The sequence below is a fragment of the Pundamilia nyererei genome, unplaced genomic scaffold (assembly GCF_000239375.1).
Source record: "Pundamilia nyererei isolate P.nyererei 1_Seehausen unplaced genomic scaffold, PunNye1.0 scaffold00036, whole genome shotgun sequence".
Lineage (NCBI taxonomy): Eukaryota > Metazoa > Chordata > Actinopteri > Cichliformes > Cichlidae > Pundamilia > Pundamilia nyererei.
The window spans coordinates 2,331,790-2,349,313 of NW_005187437.1; the positions used below are offsets into that span (position 1 = coordinate 2,331,790).

Sequence of the window (17,524 nt, forward strand, 5' to 3'; positions counted from 1 at the left end):
TTTTTTTTTATCATCAAGCCTCCTGTAATTTGACCACACTGACATCTACGGTTTGTTGACTCTGGTCTTAGCCGCAGTGGAAGTGTTTTTCTTATGCTGTCTTTGTTTCAGTTAAGTTTCAGTGTCCAGTTACAAGCTGTGGTGTGCAAAGAAAAAAAATGCAGTTGGCGGCACATCTGTCGGCCAGTTACCTTCCAAATGTATTGTAGCATAAAAGCTCGCTATGTATCTAAGTAGCCTTTGTACAGATTGGTCCAAACAAACAGCTAATAAGGGAGACAATTCTCCATAAGTAGAATAAACACACCCAACCTAGTTTCTGCTTGTTTCTATTATTTTATTTCTTCGTTTATTTTTTTGCCTGCCGTCTTTCTGTCTTCGAGCCGGGATGTTTTTTTGGAAATCCATCTGTCATCCATGGCCAGTCTCTGCTCCATCAAAAGGCTCAGATTTCAAAATAAAGCATTTCTCTTCAGCCCGGACATGCCGCCTTGAGTTTGTATCTTCGAAGGAAAGAGAGATTTCTTTACATCAGAGGACAGAGAAGGAAGGAGACTCACAGAGACACTTACAGAGAAATGCTACTGTTCCCATCTTTATCTTGCTTGGCATTCAGAGTCCTATCAGAGGTTTCTGTAACCACAATGTTATAGTGGCCGCTCTTACGTTTTGAGATTTTCTCCTGTGCTTACCGCTGTCCTTCAGCCTTCCTTAAATAATAGTCACTCTCATTACAAATGCTTGCCCTCTTTTATACAACAGTCACCAGTATATGTTAAGACTTGTCTTTATACTCGACGAGCATTCTCATTCCACAGCCTCGCCGTTGTTCCGCAGAATTGGACGCTGTCGTTATCTCCGCACCCGGGGAATTTAATTTAAATGGACATTTTAGCCCAATTAAGTGGGCCGGTGAGCATTTGTGAACATCCCCATCAGCTAATAGCGACCATTGTTCAAATGAGCATACTCCCCGTGCAGTTATCCAAGGCCTCTCCAATCCAGCCGAGCATATGCCATGTCGGCAATGTGTGCTCGCTGACCCCTAGTGCTGAGGAACATAAAATATGTTTTTGATTAGCCTTCCAACAGGCATCATGTTTCAGAGAGAGTGCGCACATCTTGTGTGTTTGTGCACGCCTGTCCATGTATGCTTAAAAGCCTGTAGGTGATATGACAGCCTCACAATGACATCCCATAACTCCTTGGGGCACAGAGTGACTTGTTTTGTCATTAACTTCCATTGTGCCTAGGGTTTAATTGGCAAATGGGGCCAAAGTAATGAAGCATCACGACTCGGTGGATATCTACTGTCTATCTGCAGCTAAGCCCTCCCTTTCGCCCAGAGTGCTCGCTTATTTTTCTTCATCATTTTATTCTTTGTCTACTCTTCTTTATATTAAAGTTAAAGCTTTTTTCCTACAATAGTTAATGATTATCACAACGCTCCAACTAGCAATAAAGAAATAATTAAATGTACTTATAATAAACATTTTCATGTGATGAGTTCGATTTCCCGAGGGTCATATGGGGTATGATCAAAATGTTCTGTGACTGCGGCAACATGATTTGAATTTGACCACCATCCCTCAGCGTTATCTGAAGTCCTTTGGCTGTGACACACTGCCTCCAATGCAGCTGCCATGCTTGGAACACTTTCTGAACGCATTCTTCAGTGCATCACACTGTTCTGCTGCTGCAGCCCTGATGTCCTGATGTAGCACTCAATTGTAATTGCACCACATTTCAGGACCTTTGCACTCAATGTCTTCCATTAGACCCATCATGAGTAGAAGTTGAACTCAGCACACAACCCAGTAAATTTTGGAAAAAATAAACAGCAACCCTCCTCCTGGTCGTGATCCTAAACTTGTATTCCCTCTTGGGTCTTGGAAACTGTGGACTCTTCTCTTTTTAAAACTCCTGTTTAGTCATTAGGTTGCTGATGAAAATGATCACAACTTTAACGTGAAGGTGCTAAAAAGTGGCCGAAAAGGCTTGTACCGGGCACCCCGTGCTGATTGGACTTGGCACCTCTTGCATCAACATGACCGTGCCATGCTCTTGATGTCAGCAGCGATGGAACTTTTCCATTTAATGAAAAATCAAAAACAATCTTGCAGCAAACGCAGCCCCAGACCATCACACTACCACTACCATGTTTCACTGTAGGTGTTGTGTTCTTTTTATGAAACGCTGTGCTAGCTTTACACCAGACATTACGCGACTCAGACTTCCCAAAAAGTTCACATTTTGTCTCGTTAGTCCGCAGAATATTTTCCCAAAAGTCTTCATCAAGATTTTTTTTTGACAAATGCGAGACAGGCCTGTGTTCTTTTTGTTCATTATGGATGCTACTTTTGCCCAGTCTCTTTTATAATGTTGAATAATGAACACTGTCCTTAATTTGGGCAAGTGAGGTGCAAATTAGATGTTGAGTTCTTTTGTGACTTCCTGGATGAGTCGTCACTGTGCTCTTAGAGTAATTTTGGTGAGCCAGTCGCTTCTGGGACACTTCATTCTGTTTTCTCCATTTGTGGATAATGGCTCTCATTGTGGTTCACTGGAGTCACGAAGCCTTAGAAATAGCTTCGTAACCCTTTCCAGACTGATAGATGCCAATGGCTTTGTTTCTCAGTTGTTTCTTTAAACCCTGGCACGATGTGTTGCTTTTTCAGATCTTTTAGCCTACCTCACTTTGTCAGACAAATTCTTTTTAATGGATTTATTGATTCAGCATGTCTAGCAGTAATCAAGTCTTGTTGTGGCTGTTAAAACTGAAATCAGCTTTCCAAAAACTGTTGTTATTCACAGTAAATTTATGATCTATCAAGGTTTTTGTGGGGGTGCAATTCCTTTCTTACATATTTGTCTAATATTGAAAGTCATTTGGTTATCTAGAACGTGCGAGTGTGACAAATATGTAACAAAAGAAAACCTCTGCATACAGCATATAAAATAATACATATGTTCTTCACTATATTTATCTACAAAAGAAGCATCACTCTCACATCACAACAACTTGAACGGCCAAGTCCTCCCGTTCACAGTTCTATGGAAACACACACATAACACACACTTCCGTATGAACATAATCAGACATGCCTGTACTTTCTTCATGCTGTGATGAATGACGTTTAGAGACAGCGGTTCAGAGCACCACCCACTAGGTTTAATTAGTCATTGTCACAAATCAATTAGGGAGAGGGGGATGTTCAATGTCTTCATCTCACTGCGCTCCTTTTGCATCACTGCAGTGACGTCTTGTCTCCTATAGACGTCAATGTAAAGCCATGAATGCTTGTTTTTGCAGCTATATTTTGGAGACTCAAGCGTAACTGTTTGTTTTTGTTTTCGTTAATAAAATCCCGCTTTAGCCTGTAAGTCTTCTAATCTTGTTTCCGTTCCATTAATTTCTCACTTCTTACACGTGAAGCTGAACATAATATCTCGATTCAGTTGGATAAAACTTGCCATCTTTGTATTACGCGATCGACCCTATCACTCTGATGACAGCTTTCAGCCTGTGCAAAATCTATTTTTCTTTGCTTGATGGGCAGGTTGGACACATCCCATCACATGCCATCTCTTGGCCGCATGTCCTGTTAATACTGTCACAGATGGCTCCTTTCTGCTTGAACGGTCGGGGACACCTGTGTCTACACGGACGTAATATCGGCCGGCTGGAGCCCCGGAGGATTTCTACTCTGGAGCAGATAAGATTTTGAACCGTCACCACCCTCCTCGGAGCTCTGACTCCCATCAGCTCCGGCTCCACAGCTGTCAGCCAAGAATGCGGACACTTTTCCACACCTTTCACTCCTGGTGCTTTGGCATGAAGCCACAAACAAAGGAACCTTTCAGAGTTAGTTTTCACCAGCAAACATAAGCTGTTTTTCCCTTCTCTGTCTTCCTCACAGTCCTCCGGATGGGGCCTTTCCAACTGCTGTTTATAAAGGCTTAAATATAGCAAATCAATTTTCTTATCGCTGATCTCTATAGCCGCTGATATGGGGGTTGGCAGACGAAATTTTTCCACGGGCCCACAGAGGCTGACACCCTCAGCCAACCAGTCGGCCCCCAAGTGGGAATCTGGCACTGACTGCTAATTGGTGGTGGACGGGAAGTTGTGTTAAGATTTGGAAATGTTTGCCCTACTTTATCACGTCTGTGTGTCAGTTTGGCCTGAAAACTGAAATAACATAATTTAGGCCACCCTGTGGGATGAACTGAGGTAATATTACCCTTGTGTTTTACTTCATGCCCTTGTGTTATGTTGCACATTTCATATTTTCTGTTAACATGGCATTTTGCGTTGCATTACAGCCTTTTTGAAACCATTTCCTTTATGTCTGCTGTCCTTCACAGATTCTGGTCTAAGCAGTCCTCAGAGTGAAGCAGATTTTGACTATGAAAGTTAGTCACTATGCTCTCAGAGTTTGCGTACCAGCTTTCTTTATATACGTATGGTTTTTGTGTGTGTGTGTGTGTGTGTGTGTGTTTTATTTTGTTTTAGGTATTTGAGCACCGCTTGCCTCAATTTCCAAATACATCATTTGCATTTGTTTGTTTTTTCACATGATGCAGCAAAATTTGAGCACTAATTAATTTTATGTTTGTTTCTATTGGTCCACCAGGGTGTGTTTTTTTTTTTTTTTTTCCCTTTAATTGGATCACAATATTCACTCGGGCTGTTGGCTGTGCATTAATCTACCATGCATAAATAACCTGTGCGATCACTTCCGCTCATGTATAGCTGGTTAATAAGTGGAGGTTTTTTTTCCCAAATACAACTTGTGTTATTCCTTTTTCTCTTCCTCCCAATCCTTACCTCCAAGCTGTTGTTCTCCCGTCTCCCTCCTCCTTCACCACCACTGCTCCATTTCCATTCTGAACCAACGGGGTCTTTTTCTGTGCTCAGAGATAACAAGCAGAATTAATTAAAGCAGTGGCAAACAATGGCTCGACATTTGATCACCCCCTCTCCTGCTCACCACAAAAGAATCACCCGAAAGAAAAAAAGGAGTTTCTGGTTTTTACTCTTCCCCCAGTTTTCCCTCTTTATTTTCTTTGCTTATCCACAGGCAGACGTCGACTCTTTAAAATGGAAATACGCGACATCATAAATAGGCTTTTGGAAAGACCGGCTTGGCTTTTCGAAAAGAATGATTATATTTCTCAGGCATATCGACTGCAGATCAGGAGACTGGAAGTGTGTAATTAGATGTTTTTTTGTGACGTGTGTTTACTAATCACTATGTTGATTACAGCGGGAGAAAAATAGGATAGTAGATAGATAGGGGGGGGGGGGGAAGCTTTGGGATTGAGCGTTGTGGGAGAGAGGGGGCTGACTGCTTCAGAGTTAGGTTAAGAAAGAACAGCAATTCGCCCTTGATTGTCTTTGCTTGGGTAAGCTTAACAGTCAAGTTTAGCTTAGAAGCTAAATATTTTCTGGGAAATAACATTGCAGCGCGCCTTCAGGTGTGGTAGATTCATTTGTTTGGAGCATAAAGCACGTAGTTTATATTATATTTTATTAGCAAAATGAGGCACCAAAAAGCAAACAGTACTAATTATGCTGATCAAACAAATTGAATTGCATATTTACATCAGGCTCTTATATAAGCCTTCTGCAAATAAGTGCTTCTTACCTCCTCCAGTTGAGGTAAACAAATGCCCTGGTCACTTTTTTTTTTTAAGAAAAACTGTAAAAGGATAACACACGCACACACAAATTGGGATACGTGCACATGAAAAGAAAACTACACACACCACGCGTGCACAAACCCCAACACAAACAGTCTTTGATCTCCCCTCAAACAACCTCTTGCTCTTGTTTTCCCAAAGAGAAGTAAGGGCCCCTCGTTTGAACACATTTACTTATTTCACTCATAGCGTCTGATAGGGTTTTCCTTTGAAAGCGAGGCTAGTAAACTGACAACCAAATTTCATTTTTCATCTTCTTTTTCCTTTTTTTTCTCCTTCCTTGATATCCATCGTAATGAATTCTTACAGCAGAAGCCGTTAATAACCTCGGCTCATTCCAAAGCGCCGCCGCAGAGCTTTGTTATCTCACTGAGAAAACTCAAGTATGAATAAACAAACAGTTCTGCTATTACCCGACAAGGTTTCCTTAAGGTTTGCAATTAACATGCTTAATTGAAACACAAACTCAACATGGGCTTTAAGAATAGGGGGAAACTATTAAGTTTGTCATTTAAGTGGTTTGCATTTTTTGTAAAGTAGACTGTTAATACGGCATGTCCGTGTCCGTGCCCAGAAGATGCCACGGCGTCCATTTGTCTCATGTGTACATTGTAATCTTTATGTACTTGAGACTGCCACATTGTTATATCAGTGTAAAATAAATTACCATCACTAATGAATACTGTCAGCACAGAGAGTTGGGTCCCAGCCCCCCTTAAGCGCAACAAAACACGGGTGACCCCCCGTAACATTGGAGGGGGGTATTAAGCATCGTATAAAAGGGAAAGTTAAGGATGGTTAATGTGATTATGCCGATTTGCATGCCCAATTAACCCTGAATTTTTCTGAGGTGGTGTCAACATTTTGTTGACTTTTGACCTCAATGCTCTGCAGGAAAAGAGGCCTTGTGTTTAAAAATATGGAAGTGCTAAGTATTGCCAGTCGGCGTGCAGGGACAGAGCCACAATCTACAGTTGCGCCATATTCCATTACATGGCCTCAGCATTATGCTTCTAAATGGATTAGCGACTGGAGTGCACAGCAGTGCTGATAATATTATAGTAGCTGCAACACAATATTCAGTGGATATTGAAGCAAGGAGGAAAAAAAAAACACAATTTTCCCCACCCATTTAAAAAAGCTTGTACTTTTAGTGAATGCCTTGGGATGAAAAGCAGTAGGATTTTTGGGGAGGGGTGGAAGTGTATGTTGGACTGCCTGTTTTTGGTATTGGAAGGTACCGTTGGGGTATTCGTCATTGAGATAGTGTTCGGCTAATGCCGAGCAAAGCGGCAGATGAAGGAAAAGGCTATCTTTGCACTAGCAGGCTGAAATGGAGCAGCTCACTGTGTCACTCAGCATCATTCACACTCCTAAACCTTCTGATCCCTCTCACACCTCCCTTCCTATAAGCCCCCCCAGGTCAGGGCTCGATTCTAGAATACGATTTTTATAGAGGCAGCAGTGAAAAGTGGTCGCCGTGCTAACAACGCTGCACAAACAGAGCACTGCAGATTAAGGCTGCGCTAACACCGTGGGTTCCATGTACAGCTAGTGAAAAACAACTAAGTCAACTTAAATTTGAAATGTCCTACTTGATCGAGACCATTCAACGACTCAACAGTATTCCCATTGAGTTGTGAGGTTTTTATTCAAATCATCTCTTGTTGATCGCAGTCGAGCTGAAAGCAAATGTTACTTTTGATTGTCTCTAATGAGGAGTTCAAGGCAATTTTGTCAACATGAGCATTCTGTTGATTGAAAGACCAAAATGGGGGTCTTTGTGATGATTTGTGGGGCTCCTTTGTCTGATCTCTCCATCAAAACCTTTTGTTGTTCCTCTTATGTCACGTTAAACTAATTTCCCAAGCTATCACAATTATTGATGCCTCTGAATGTTTGAGCTATAACTGGCTACGCTCTGCAACTTTTTGTTCCTATTGGTCCACCTGTCCGTCAGCATCGTGATTGCAGTGGGAATAATTACAATTTGGTCTGCGGGTGTATAACACAACCCTTTCTGGCAAATAATCAATCAGCCCCGCAAGATAAACTTGGCTATTTTTGAGCTCTGGCCTGGTCCAATCAAGTGCGTATAACATCACCAGTCAGCACATTTTTCTTTGCTTTTTTTTTTTACTGTGTGTAACATTCACAATGTCCTGCTCAAGCTTCCTCATCACTAAAACCCATTGTCCCTCATTATTTAAGCAAAGATCAAAAAACAAGTTACCTGTACTTTAAATGGCATGTGTGAATGTTTAGAACCAGTGTCCCGTGTGCTGTACTGATACACTTTCTTTCCTTTCTTCCCTTGTGTGGAATGTCTCTCTATGTTTTTGGCGAGCAGGTATGATGAATCATCCTCCTATCCCTATCTCAGAGCTGGCTGAACACACAGAACTTCTCAAGGCCAACGACAACCTCAAACTCTCCCAGGAATATGAGGTGGGTGGGCCAACGATTCAAACGTGAAAGTTGCCTTACAGTGTTGATTTCTGTCCAATTGTGTTTTCATTGGGGGGAAAAAAGGACAGTCTCATCCGGTATGCTCTAGTGTCGCGTGCTTCTTCTTTTGAATTCTTTCTTTTCTGCTTGTTTTGCGTATGTGCGTGTTGTAGCTGGTGTTACTTGAGCAATTACAGTGTTTACAACAAGTATCTCATACATTAGCAGCCTCCACATGGCAAAGAAAGACCTCTGCTAATGTGATTTTGGGAAAAGCGCACACTGGCACTCAGGCTTTAACATGGTATGTGTGGGAGTGTGTGTATGTTTGTGTGCAGAGGGGATAACTGAGCTGTCTGAGCTCTGAGACCGCAGCGGTTATAAATGACACCAGAGTTGATTAGAAATCAGGAGCGCTGAATCAGCTCTCGTTTGCATACAAGCAATATCCCCTCCCCACCATCCCTAAATCACTGTGCCTGTCGTCTCGCTGCACACCAGGCTAAGGTGGGAAGCGGGTACACCAGCACAGATTGCCGTCATCATGCCCGCTGGTGGATGTTGGCGGATAACGACTTCTAATAGCAATCCTGTATTTCTTGGGTATCTATTATTCATAAATCCACATCCGGGCTATATACCAAATGGACAAGCTTGTTCCGTTCTGCAGGGGAAGAGAGACGAGAAACGTGACGCCAAAGTTGACGCTTTGCTGCAACTTCAACTTCTAATTACTTGGTGTTGAGAGAGCCTTAAACCACCAGCTCATCTCTGTCTTCTCTCCCTCGGTCCGCCTGCCCCTTTCGCACAACCACCCCCCAGGAAAAATAAATGACCAAATTAAATAGAGAAGTGTAATTTTAATTTTGTTATTTTCTTGATGAATGGCTGCTCGTGCCGGCGCCCCGGCTTGCCAAGCACAGCTCTACAGGGCTTTGACTGATTGGTTTTTAGCCAGGCGGGATGTGCGAGCAGAGGAAAAAATGGAGGGGAAGAGGGCAGAGAGGAGAGAAGGGAGAGAGAGATGAGGTAGAGAAGTTTTGGTTAATGATGAGGATTCAGCGAGGGGAGAGAAAGCGGGAGAGTGGAGATGAAGAGAAGATAATCTCAAGTACAAACGGAAGCGAGGAAGGCAAACCGCGGCTCTGCGTGATGACACTGAAGCCGCAGAGTTTATCTGTCTGCTGTCAGGCGCTCAGGAGGCGTCGTCCTGCCAAGCCTGTCACGTGGACACGAGCTGTCATTCATCTTCAGCCATCATCACGGTAAAAAGGAGGAGAAACGGGGAGAAATTCTAGTTTTACAAGAGAAAATATTTTGCCGATTTTTTTTTTAATTTACAAATTTCTTAAATGTCATTTGTGGAAAAAAATATTGAAATGTGAAATACACGGATGTTGTTTGAAGGTTTTTGCACTGAGGGAGAGTTGGGAGTTTTTTTTAAGAGAGAAATGACCCCAATCTTTTTATGCATGAATACATGAATACTCACACTTAGTCGGTCATAAGATGATCTGAAAGGAAAAATATAGGGAGTGGGAGAGGTGGAGGACTCTTTAATAGTAAACTTCAGAGAGAAGACAGTAGATAAAAAGTGGAAGAGTTTGAAGATGGAGCCGTGCTGATAAGGAAAACGGGGATGTCGAAAAAGGCTAGAGGCTAGAAAGGGGGAAAAAAGCCAGATGAGGCTAAAACAGAGGGAATCTCTCATTGCTGTAATGATTGCGTGCTGATTGCATGTTAAATTAGGTTTCCAATTGGACTCAGTTTCAGCTTCAGTCTCTCTTTCTCTCACTCTCTCCAGCCCCAACTGCAAATATCATTCAAGCCTCCATCCCCATGCCAACACGGCACCAGACGCCTATGAGCAAACATCGGCTCATAATGGAATACTTAATTATCCTGGCGAGGGAGCGGAATAGTTATCTAGAATTCTCGTATTTTTAAAGAGACAGCTGAATTTGTCTTTCACCCAAGTGTCGAGGCTCATTCCACGAGTCTCCTGTCAAAGGGGGAAGAGCCGTCGCCTTTATCAATATTGTTATTTGTCATTATGCACCCCCGCGCATTAATGATCTTGATAAAGTACCACGTGCGGCTGCTGTATCAGAACCAGTCGGCGTGCAGATTGTAATGATACCGTGTTCTTCTTTCTCTCAGGGAAATCAACCTTTCTATCTCTCCCTCCCCCGTCTTCCGCTCTTCTTTCTGTGATAGCACGGAGGTTGTATTGTTATTACTCAGCTTCTCTCGTGGCTCCTTTTGATTGCTTCCTTACATGTGCATGTTCTGCCTGTCTCTGCACCCCCGTCAGTCTATTGATCCAGGCCAGCAGTTCACCTGGGAGCACTCCAACCTGGAGGTGAACAAGCCCAAGAATCGTTACGCCAACGTCATCGCCTACGACCACTCACGTGTCATCCTGGCTCCCATAGAGGGTAAGTTTCAGCCTCATGCTCCGCACATCTTCGCCACCTCTGACATGAGCTCGTATCGCTGCTGTTTGATAAGTGCTCACACAGATTCAGCGTAAGTTATCAGTAAAAAAGCAGAATATGTTAAATAATCAGCCGAGTGGAAAGGTGTTTCTTATTGCAGCGTGGATTTAAATGGGATAGATTAGCAATTTAATCCGTCGGGACAAAACTTGACTAGATTATGGAACAGGATTAGGGCCACTGAAAAATATAGAGGGAGATATTTTTTGGGTCAGGACTTTTTTTCTCGCTTTCAACTCATACGTTTGTAAACATAATTGTTTATCCACCAGTATGCACAGGTGCTTTAATGCAGAAATACAAATACAGTTAATATTTTTCAATGGATTTGCCAAACTCCAGTTGTTTACTGAACAGCAGATTTGGTTTTAATGATTGAAACACATCACATCCTTAGGGGTTAATAAAATATTCTGATTCTGAATTTTAAAGAAGTCCACTGTGCCGGCTCAAGTTTGGGTATAAAAAATGTTGAATTCAGTCATTTTTATCTTTAAACCTGTTCTTTTTTTTTTCTACAGATTTCTAAGTATTGTGAAATACTTATCTAATAAACGTGTGAAGCACCATATATGCTTACTGTATAACTTCTATGTAGAAAAGGAAGAAAAGTGAAATGTGCTGATTTTTAAACTCTGGACATTTTTCCAGCTCAGCTTGCTACTGACCAGCTAAGCAGTTTACAGAGGCAAATTGGGGGGTGAGGCAAGGCCTCTTTATAGCTCATCTTTAGGCCAAGCGCTTAGATCTCACACTCAAACCGAGTCGGGAGTTAAACCAGTGTTTTCAGTGTCCCATTTGTCTCATCACATCTACGCCCCTGTCTTGACTTCCCTCTAGCTGCCTATAGACACGGTGGTGAGAATCTCAGAGCCAGAAAAATTCTTCCTCTGACTCCTAAATCTCAAGGGACATTGTCAGAGGTAGTCACCCTTCACTGCTGACATTGTTCTGGCTTTGCATCACCAGAAGAGCTGCCGACTCCTTCACAGTAATGCCAAACTCTCTGCTCCAGAGTCCTCTCCTTTTGTGTGAAATAACTGCTCGGGCTAGATTTGGGTATCTTGCAGTAGTCAGTCCAATTTTAGGGTGCAGCAACATGCATAACAAAATTATCCCAGGGAAATAAAATGCCTCGTCCATAAATACATAAATTAATCAAGTCTGAAATTTCTATTTTACACTGCAGTGATTTTGCTATTAGTCGCAGCAGTAGAACAATTCATGCACGCCACCATTCTCTGTTCACTTAGCTATGACTAAAGCCAAGGCAGCCCAGTCAAATTGTGCAACGTGGTATCCGTTTTAATGACATTTGACTTTCTTTTCTCTTCTTTACTTCGATTCTTTGTTCTTTCTTTTCGTCTTTTCACCCTCCCTGCTCTTTCTGCCTCTCGCTCGGTCTCTCCCTTCCTCTGTATATTACATCCTTCCTCTCCGCCCGGGCCGTAGCCCTCACCGAGTCGCCTCTTTTAAACGAGTCCGGTCGAGTTTTTCATTGTTGAGCAAAGAGATGTCAGATGTCAAAGAGACATGACTCTCCGACACACAGATGCTGTCATGCCGAAGCCTCTTCTCAAATGGAGAGATTGTAGAAGTTGGTAAATGAAGATGGGTGATGCTCTGCCTTATCACTGCCAGACGCTCGATGTAAGACACTCCAATCACAAGATAATCCTGTTAACATTTAAAGCATTTTGTCCTTTAGTGACTCCTTTTTAAACTCAAGGGCACATTGACTTGTGAGCACATTTACACAATCCTGTGCATTAAAAACATTTCAGATCTTTCTGCACAGCAAAAGACCTCCTTCTAGCTAGATTTAGTAGGACCGGTGTATATCACAGCATGGTGGCAGGCTCAGGGGGACTGAAGCTAAATCTACCTCGTAGCTATGTTGGCTGAGAAGCTGTTTTACTTTCCACTATCTTCCATCATCTTTTTGGTCTGTTGTGGTGGTAAACAGGGGGGAACCTGGAAAGAGCCACAAACGTAGAAAAGAAAAATGATAGAATATTGTGACAGATGTGTTGAATTAATTTAAAAGCGCACAGAAATCTGGTTTGTGATCATTACAGATGGGAGAACTGCAAAAGGCATAATTAGCTGTTAATAAAAACATAGTAAATTGCTAATAGATGCACAATACTGCATGAATTAAGCTTCGTAATCCAAAAAAATAAAAGAGAACCTCAGTGTAGAAAGCTGCTTACACTTCAGTGGTGTAATAAGTAAATTATTAAAACTCAATAAATATGTATTAGTAACATAATAAATTACAAGTGAGTAAAGGCTTTTATTATCATCAGGTGATAATACCCCTTTCCTGACAAGTTTCTTAGAAGCTGACGTGGTCGACAGCATATTGAAAGACATTGCCACTGTAGTTTGGACAGTTTGGGAAATGTTACGGGAATTCAGCCAAATTCTCCTGACTTGCCTCATTCTGGTCTTCACATTTACACGTACTCCTTCCTTGGCTGGGAACTGTGTCAGTGCGTGTGACAACTGGGATTTACTGAGGCAGATGGCGTGATAATAATTGTGTTAATGAAAAAGTCTGATAAATGAGGTTTGGAAAAAGAATAATAAAGGAAAAGCCATCAAAGGTACACGTTCCATCTTTTAATCTCTGTTTTTTTTTTTCCTCTATCTGCCTACGTGTAGGTATAACAGGCAGCGATTACATCAACGCTAACTACATTGATGGCTACAGGAAGCAGAATGCTTACATTGCCACCCAAGGACCTTTACCAGAGACATTTGGAGACTTCTGGAGGATGGTGTGGGAACAGAGAGCAGCCACTATTGTCATGATGACCCGGCTGGAAGAGAAGTCGCGGGTAGGTCCACTCGGCATATCTGGGCTGCTTTTCTGTACGCTTCTTTTTAAACCCCCAACCTTACAAATCGCTCGAAAATGATGTTTTCTTTTAAATAAGCCTTGGAATCAAATCAGTGCATTACACAACCAAGTACAACAACCAGCTGCTGAAAATGGCACAGCTTTACATTGATTTCCCAGTTGCATAACTGAACTCCATTGGTAGGCAATCAGACTTCATTTTCTTGGGATAGATTGCTTTCAGAGAACTGTAGATATTTGAATGGGGTGGTTAAAGCAACTGGGGAGGCTGATAAAGCAGAGCTAACTCAAAGACACTCTACCTGCGCACATCTGATAAGTAAGGCTGCGTATCCACTGGGAGTACCTTCACAGGCTTAGCTCTGTTTTCTCTCCTTATTTGCAGCAGAAACCACAAGCTGTTGCATGTCCCAGAGAGCATAGCGAGTTGTTGAACTTAGACTGCTTAGTGCAGGAAGCTCAAATGAAATTTTAAGAACGGGAGTGCTAGAGTGCTGTAGAGTATTTGCAGTACCTGCGACCAGTCTCTCCTACAGCCATCTGTTGATTGTAGAATATAGAGAGAAAACGATCCAGAGAGAACAGTGGCTTAGATTCAGGAAGCTCAGCATCCTGTTTTTGTAATGTGTGAAGGAACTGGGTCCTAGCTTAGAAATGACAAATAAGACTACATTAAAGAAAACCTTAAATATTTGGCGGTGGGGGAATAGCGTTCAACGCAGTTTATGATAATCACTGCTGCAAATGAGACTGCACCTGTCATTTATTTGGTACACATTATGGGATATCAGCAGTTGAGACACTGCATCTCTAAGAATAAGAGAGGAGACTAACATTTAAGTACGTGAAGTTGCATAAACTTGCCCAGGCAATATATTTTGCTGATAAAATGTAACTTTATCCCATTAGCTCTAAAACACCATTATGTTTCATTGCACTTAAAATGGGAGTGGGGTGTTTGGTAGTGGGTTTTTTTCATGTTTGGAATAGTAATGTAACAGTTGCTCTTTGCATTGTTACATTGTTGCTGATCACGCCCATCCCTTTGTGATCATGGTGCTTTCAGCAGGATAACGCGCAAAATAATGTCATAAAGCTCAAATCATCTCAACGTGACAGTTCACTGTCCTCAAATGCTCTCCACAGTCACCACTTCACAACCTTTGGGATGCATGAAAGATTCACATGGTGGCTGTGCAGCCATGATGATCTGCATGATGCTGTTATGTCAGTGTGGCCCGCAATCTCTGAGGAATGTTTCCAGCACCTTGTTGAATCCATGCCCTAAGAAATTGGGCCAGTTATACAGGCAGCAGGGTGCCCAACACCATACTAGCATGATGTTCCTATTAAAGTGACCAGTGGGTGCATGTATAATAATCCACTAATGTAATAATAATTCACTTGGAAGTTTAGCTAGAAATCATCCTGCTGCATGATGAATACTTTTAATTAATTTTTTTACATTTTGTTCTCATGCTTCTGTGATTCTTACCATTTTCAGTGCAGGACCTTTTCCTGTAAAGGATTTTTTTTTCTCACAGTGGATTGATACTTTTACTTAAGTGAGTCCGCCGTGATAATATTTAGTCCTCTCGAGGAGTCGACTTGTCTAAATGTCAAAAAGCCAACCATGATGTTTCGTGCTGTCGAGTCAAACCTGTGTCAACATCAGGCTCACTCACCCCAGGTGTCTCCACTCATTTTCCCTTTCTCCGTCCTCTTTTGAATTGTTTACCTACCTTCCATCCTGACATGCGCATTCCACTCCTGTCAAACGTGATCAGGGTTAGCGGGTGCTGGAGCTCGAGTGTCAGCTCGACCAGGAAATGGGAGAGAAAACTGGAGAGCAGCGTCTCCCTCACAAGCTGTCACATCTGATCAGATGTCCACTGGCACATCACACCCCATATTGAATGAATCTTTATTAGGTGGACTGACGTGGTTTGTGTGCTTGTGTGTAGTGCCACAGGACTAGAAAAAATGTTAACAGTCACAACAAATCAAGGGTTTGCTCTAAAAAGTGTTTTGTTTTGTTTTGTTTTGTTTTTTTCCTTAATAAACTTTTAAAAAGTGTCCAGGTTTCCGTATGAAGATTTGAAATTATAGCAGCTGTGATTATGGAAAGTCATCAAGTTCCCGAGATTTCAATTACATTCCTTGTGTTTCACATTACTGTTGAATATGTTTTGTTTTAAGAAAAAGGCAAGGAAGGAAGCAGGCTGGATTTGTGTGAGGTTGGTAAAGTTATGCAGTGAGATTGGAGTCGCTGTGACAGGCACATCTGTTCAGTGTGCATAATGTTGTTTCTCAGATGTGAATTATAGAGAAGCTGCCCCGGTGTTTCTGTCACCACTGCACTGTTTCAGTCCAAAGGAGAGCTTGCTGCGAGAGCACGCCATGATACGAATAAATGTGATTTAAAAAATGTCCTAACCGTGCCTTTTTATGTCCGTGAGGTTTTTCATGCTGTAGCTAATGCCTCTCTTTCTCTCCCAGATTAAGTGTGATCAATACTGGCCAAGTCGAGGTACAGAGACCTACGGTATGACCCAAGTGACCCTTTTGGACACAATAGAATTGGCCACTTTCTGCGTGCGCACTTTCTCTTTGCACAAGGTAAGATGGTTCCTCACATTGTTCGCCTACACACTACTATTTGTACTCCTGTCTTATGTTTGATAAACAGTACTTGTCAATTCAAAAGTGATGTGCAAACATGTCCAAGCAAATGAATTACAGCCATTATCTTAAATGGTTCAAAAAATGAATAGCAGCGTCCTCATAAATGTCTTTTCAGCAAAGAGAGTGATAGTCCAGAGGACACGCCTTGTAGAAATACAAGCACAAGGTCTGCATAAACATTGAAAATATTGGTATAAACCACATGGTATTTTTCTGCTTAAAGCGAAGATATGTACAAATAAAACCCTTTGTTTCTATTGTCCTCCCAGTCCAGCCCTTTTTACCTTGCACAGCTCTCTCGCTCTCCTCAATAGATCATCTGTTTATGTGCATCTGCCAAATTGGAGCACTTAGGTAAAGTGAGCAGAAGAGAAACTCAATATACATAATTGGCAGACTGCTCTCATGCTTCTGTGCACGCACACACAGCCCTGCACAGATATTCAGAGCTATGCTCACTGCAAAGACTGCAATCTCATAAACGAGGAAAAAAAAGCGGGGAAAATATTTATTCAAATGAAAAATGATCATAACAGGATAATCTTACTTACCTAGCTTTTAAAAACAAGTAAAAAAAAAAAAAAAACATGATCGCATTGAACAGACTGTTTTGTTTTTATCAAATTTAGCAAGTAATAGCATGGTTGTCTTCAAATAACACTATACGTTTATATGCTAAAAGCAGAAGAGCTACATCAGAAGCTGCGGGACCCGTGCCTTGATACAAAGAAGCAATTTTAAATATCTTTATCGATACGTCTGAAAAGCTACTGGGGAGGTTGACAGAAAAAATGATAGTATTTGAACAAATATCCATTAACCATTATGATCTTGTTATAATAACAAATCCTGACTAAAAATAGATGTGCTTTTACCACAAATCTCCTGCTTAAAGGGGCATGAAGAGTCCATTTAGATATGTGACTCTTCATATGTGATTCAATTATGACAGAGCAATGTTACGGTGTATTAATTTCCCAAATAAGATATTACTCCAGTAATCATCTGCGTTGACTTTAAAAGGCAGAAAGGTTTGTTGTGTACTGTGTTAGTGGCAGGAACACGCGACTGTTTCATTCATATCAATATGTGAAAGGGATGCTTAAAGAAACTGTTTTTATAATCACGTTTTTGTTTTTATAATTTTATAATAGTAAAATGCTCTAAAATAAGAGGGGAGGCATAGTGTGTATTCCCTCTAATTAAGATATTTCATATGACGTATTGCAGTGCACTTTCTCCATGTGAATGAGCACATTCTCAAGACAGATTTTGCACATCCAAGCTTGCATTCATGCTTTTGCACAAATATCGGAAATGC

At 41.7% G+C, this 17,524-nt stretch overlaps 1 protein-coding gene across 15 annotated transcripts in view; it reads left to right on the top strand.

Moving 5' to 3' along the window:
• Positions 1-17,524, top strand: part of ptprsa (protein tyrosine phosphatase receptor type Sa) — a 223,126-nt gene that overhangs the window by 187,776 nt on the left and 17,826 nt on the right. For 10 of the 15 annotated variants that reach the window (XM_005730285.1, XM_005730287.1, XM_005730290.1 and 7 more), the window contains 5 exons: positions 4,369-4,416; positions 8,057-8,154; positions 10,469-10,592; positions 13,320-13,495; positions 16,018-16,137. In XM_005730285.1, coding sequence (XP_005730342.1) covers positions 4,369-4,416; positions 8,057-8,154; positions 10,469-10,592; positions 13,320-13,495; positions 16,018-16,137 — 566 coding nt within the window. The remainder of the gene's footprint in view (positions 1-4,368; positions 4,417-8,056; positions 8,155-10,468; positions 10,593-13,319; positions 13,496-16,017; positions 16,138-17,524) is intronic. The other 5 variants (XM_005730292.1, XM_005730293.1, XM_005730300.1 and 2 more) reach the window with 1 other exon arrangement.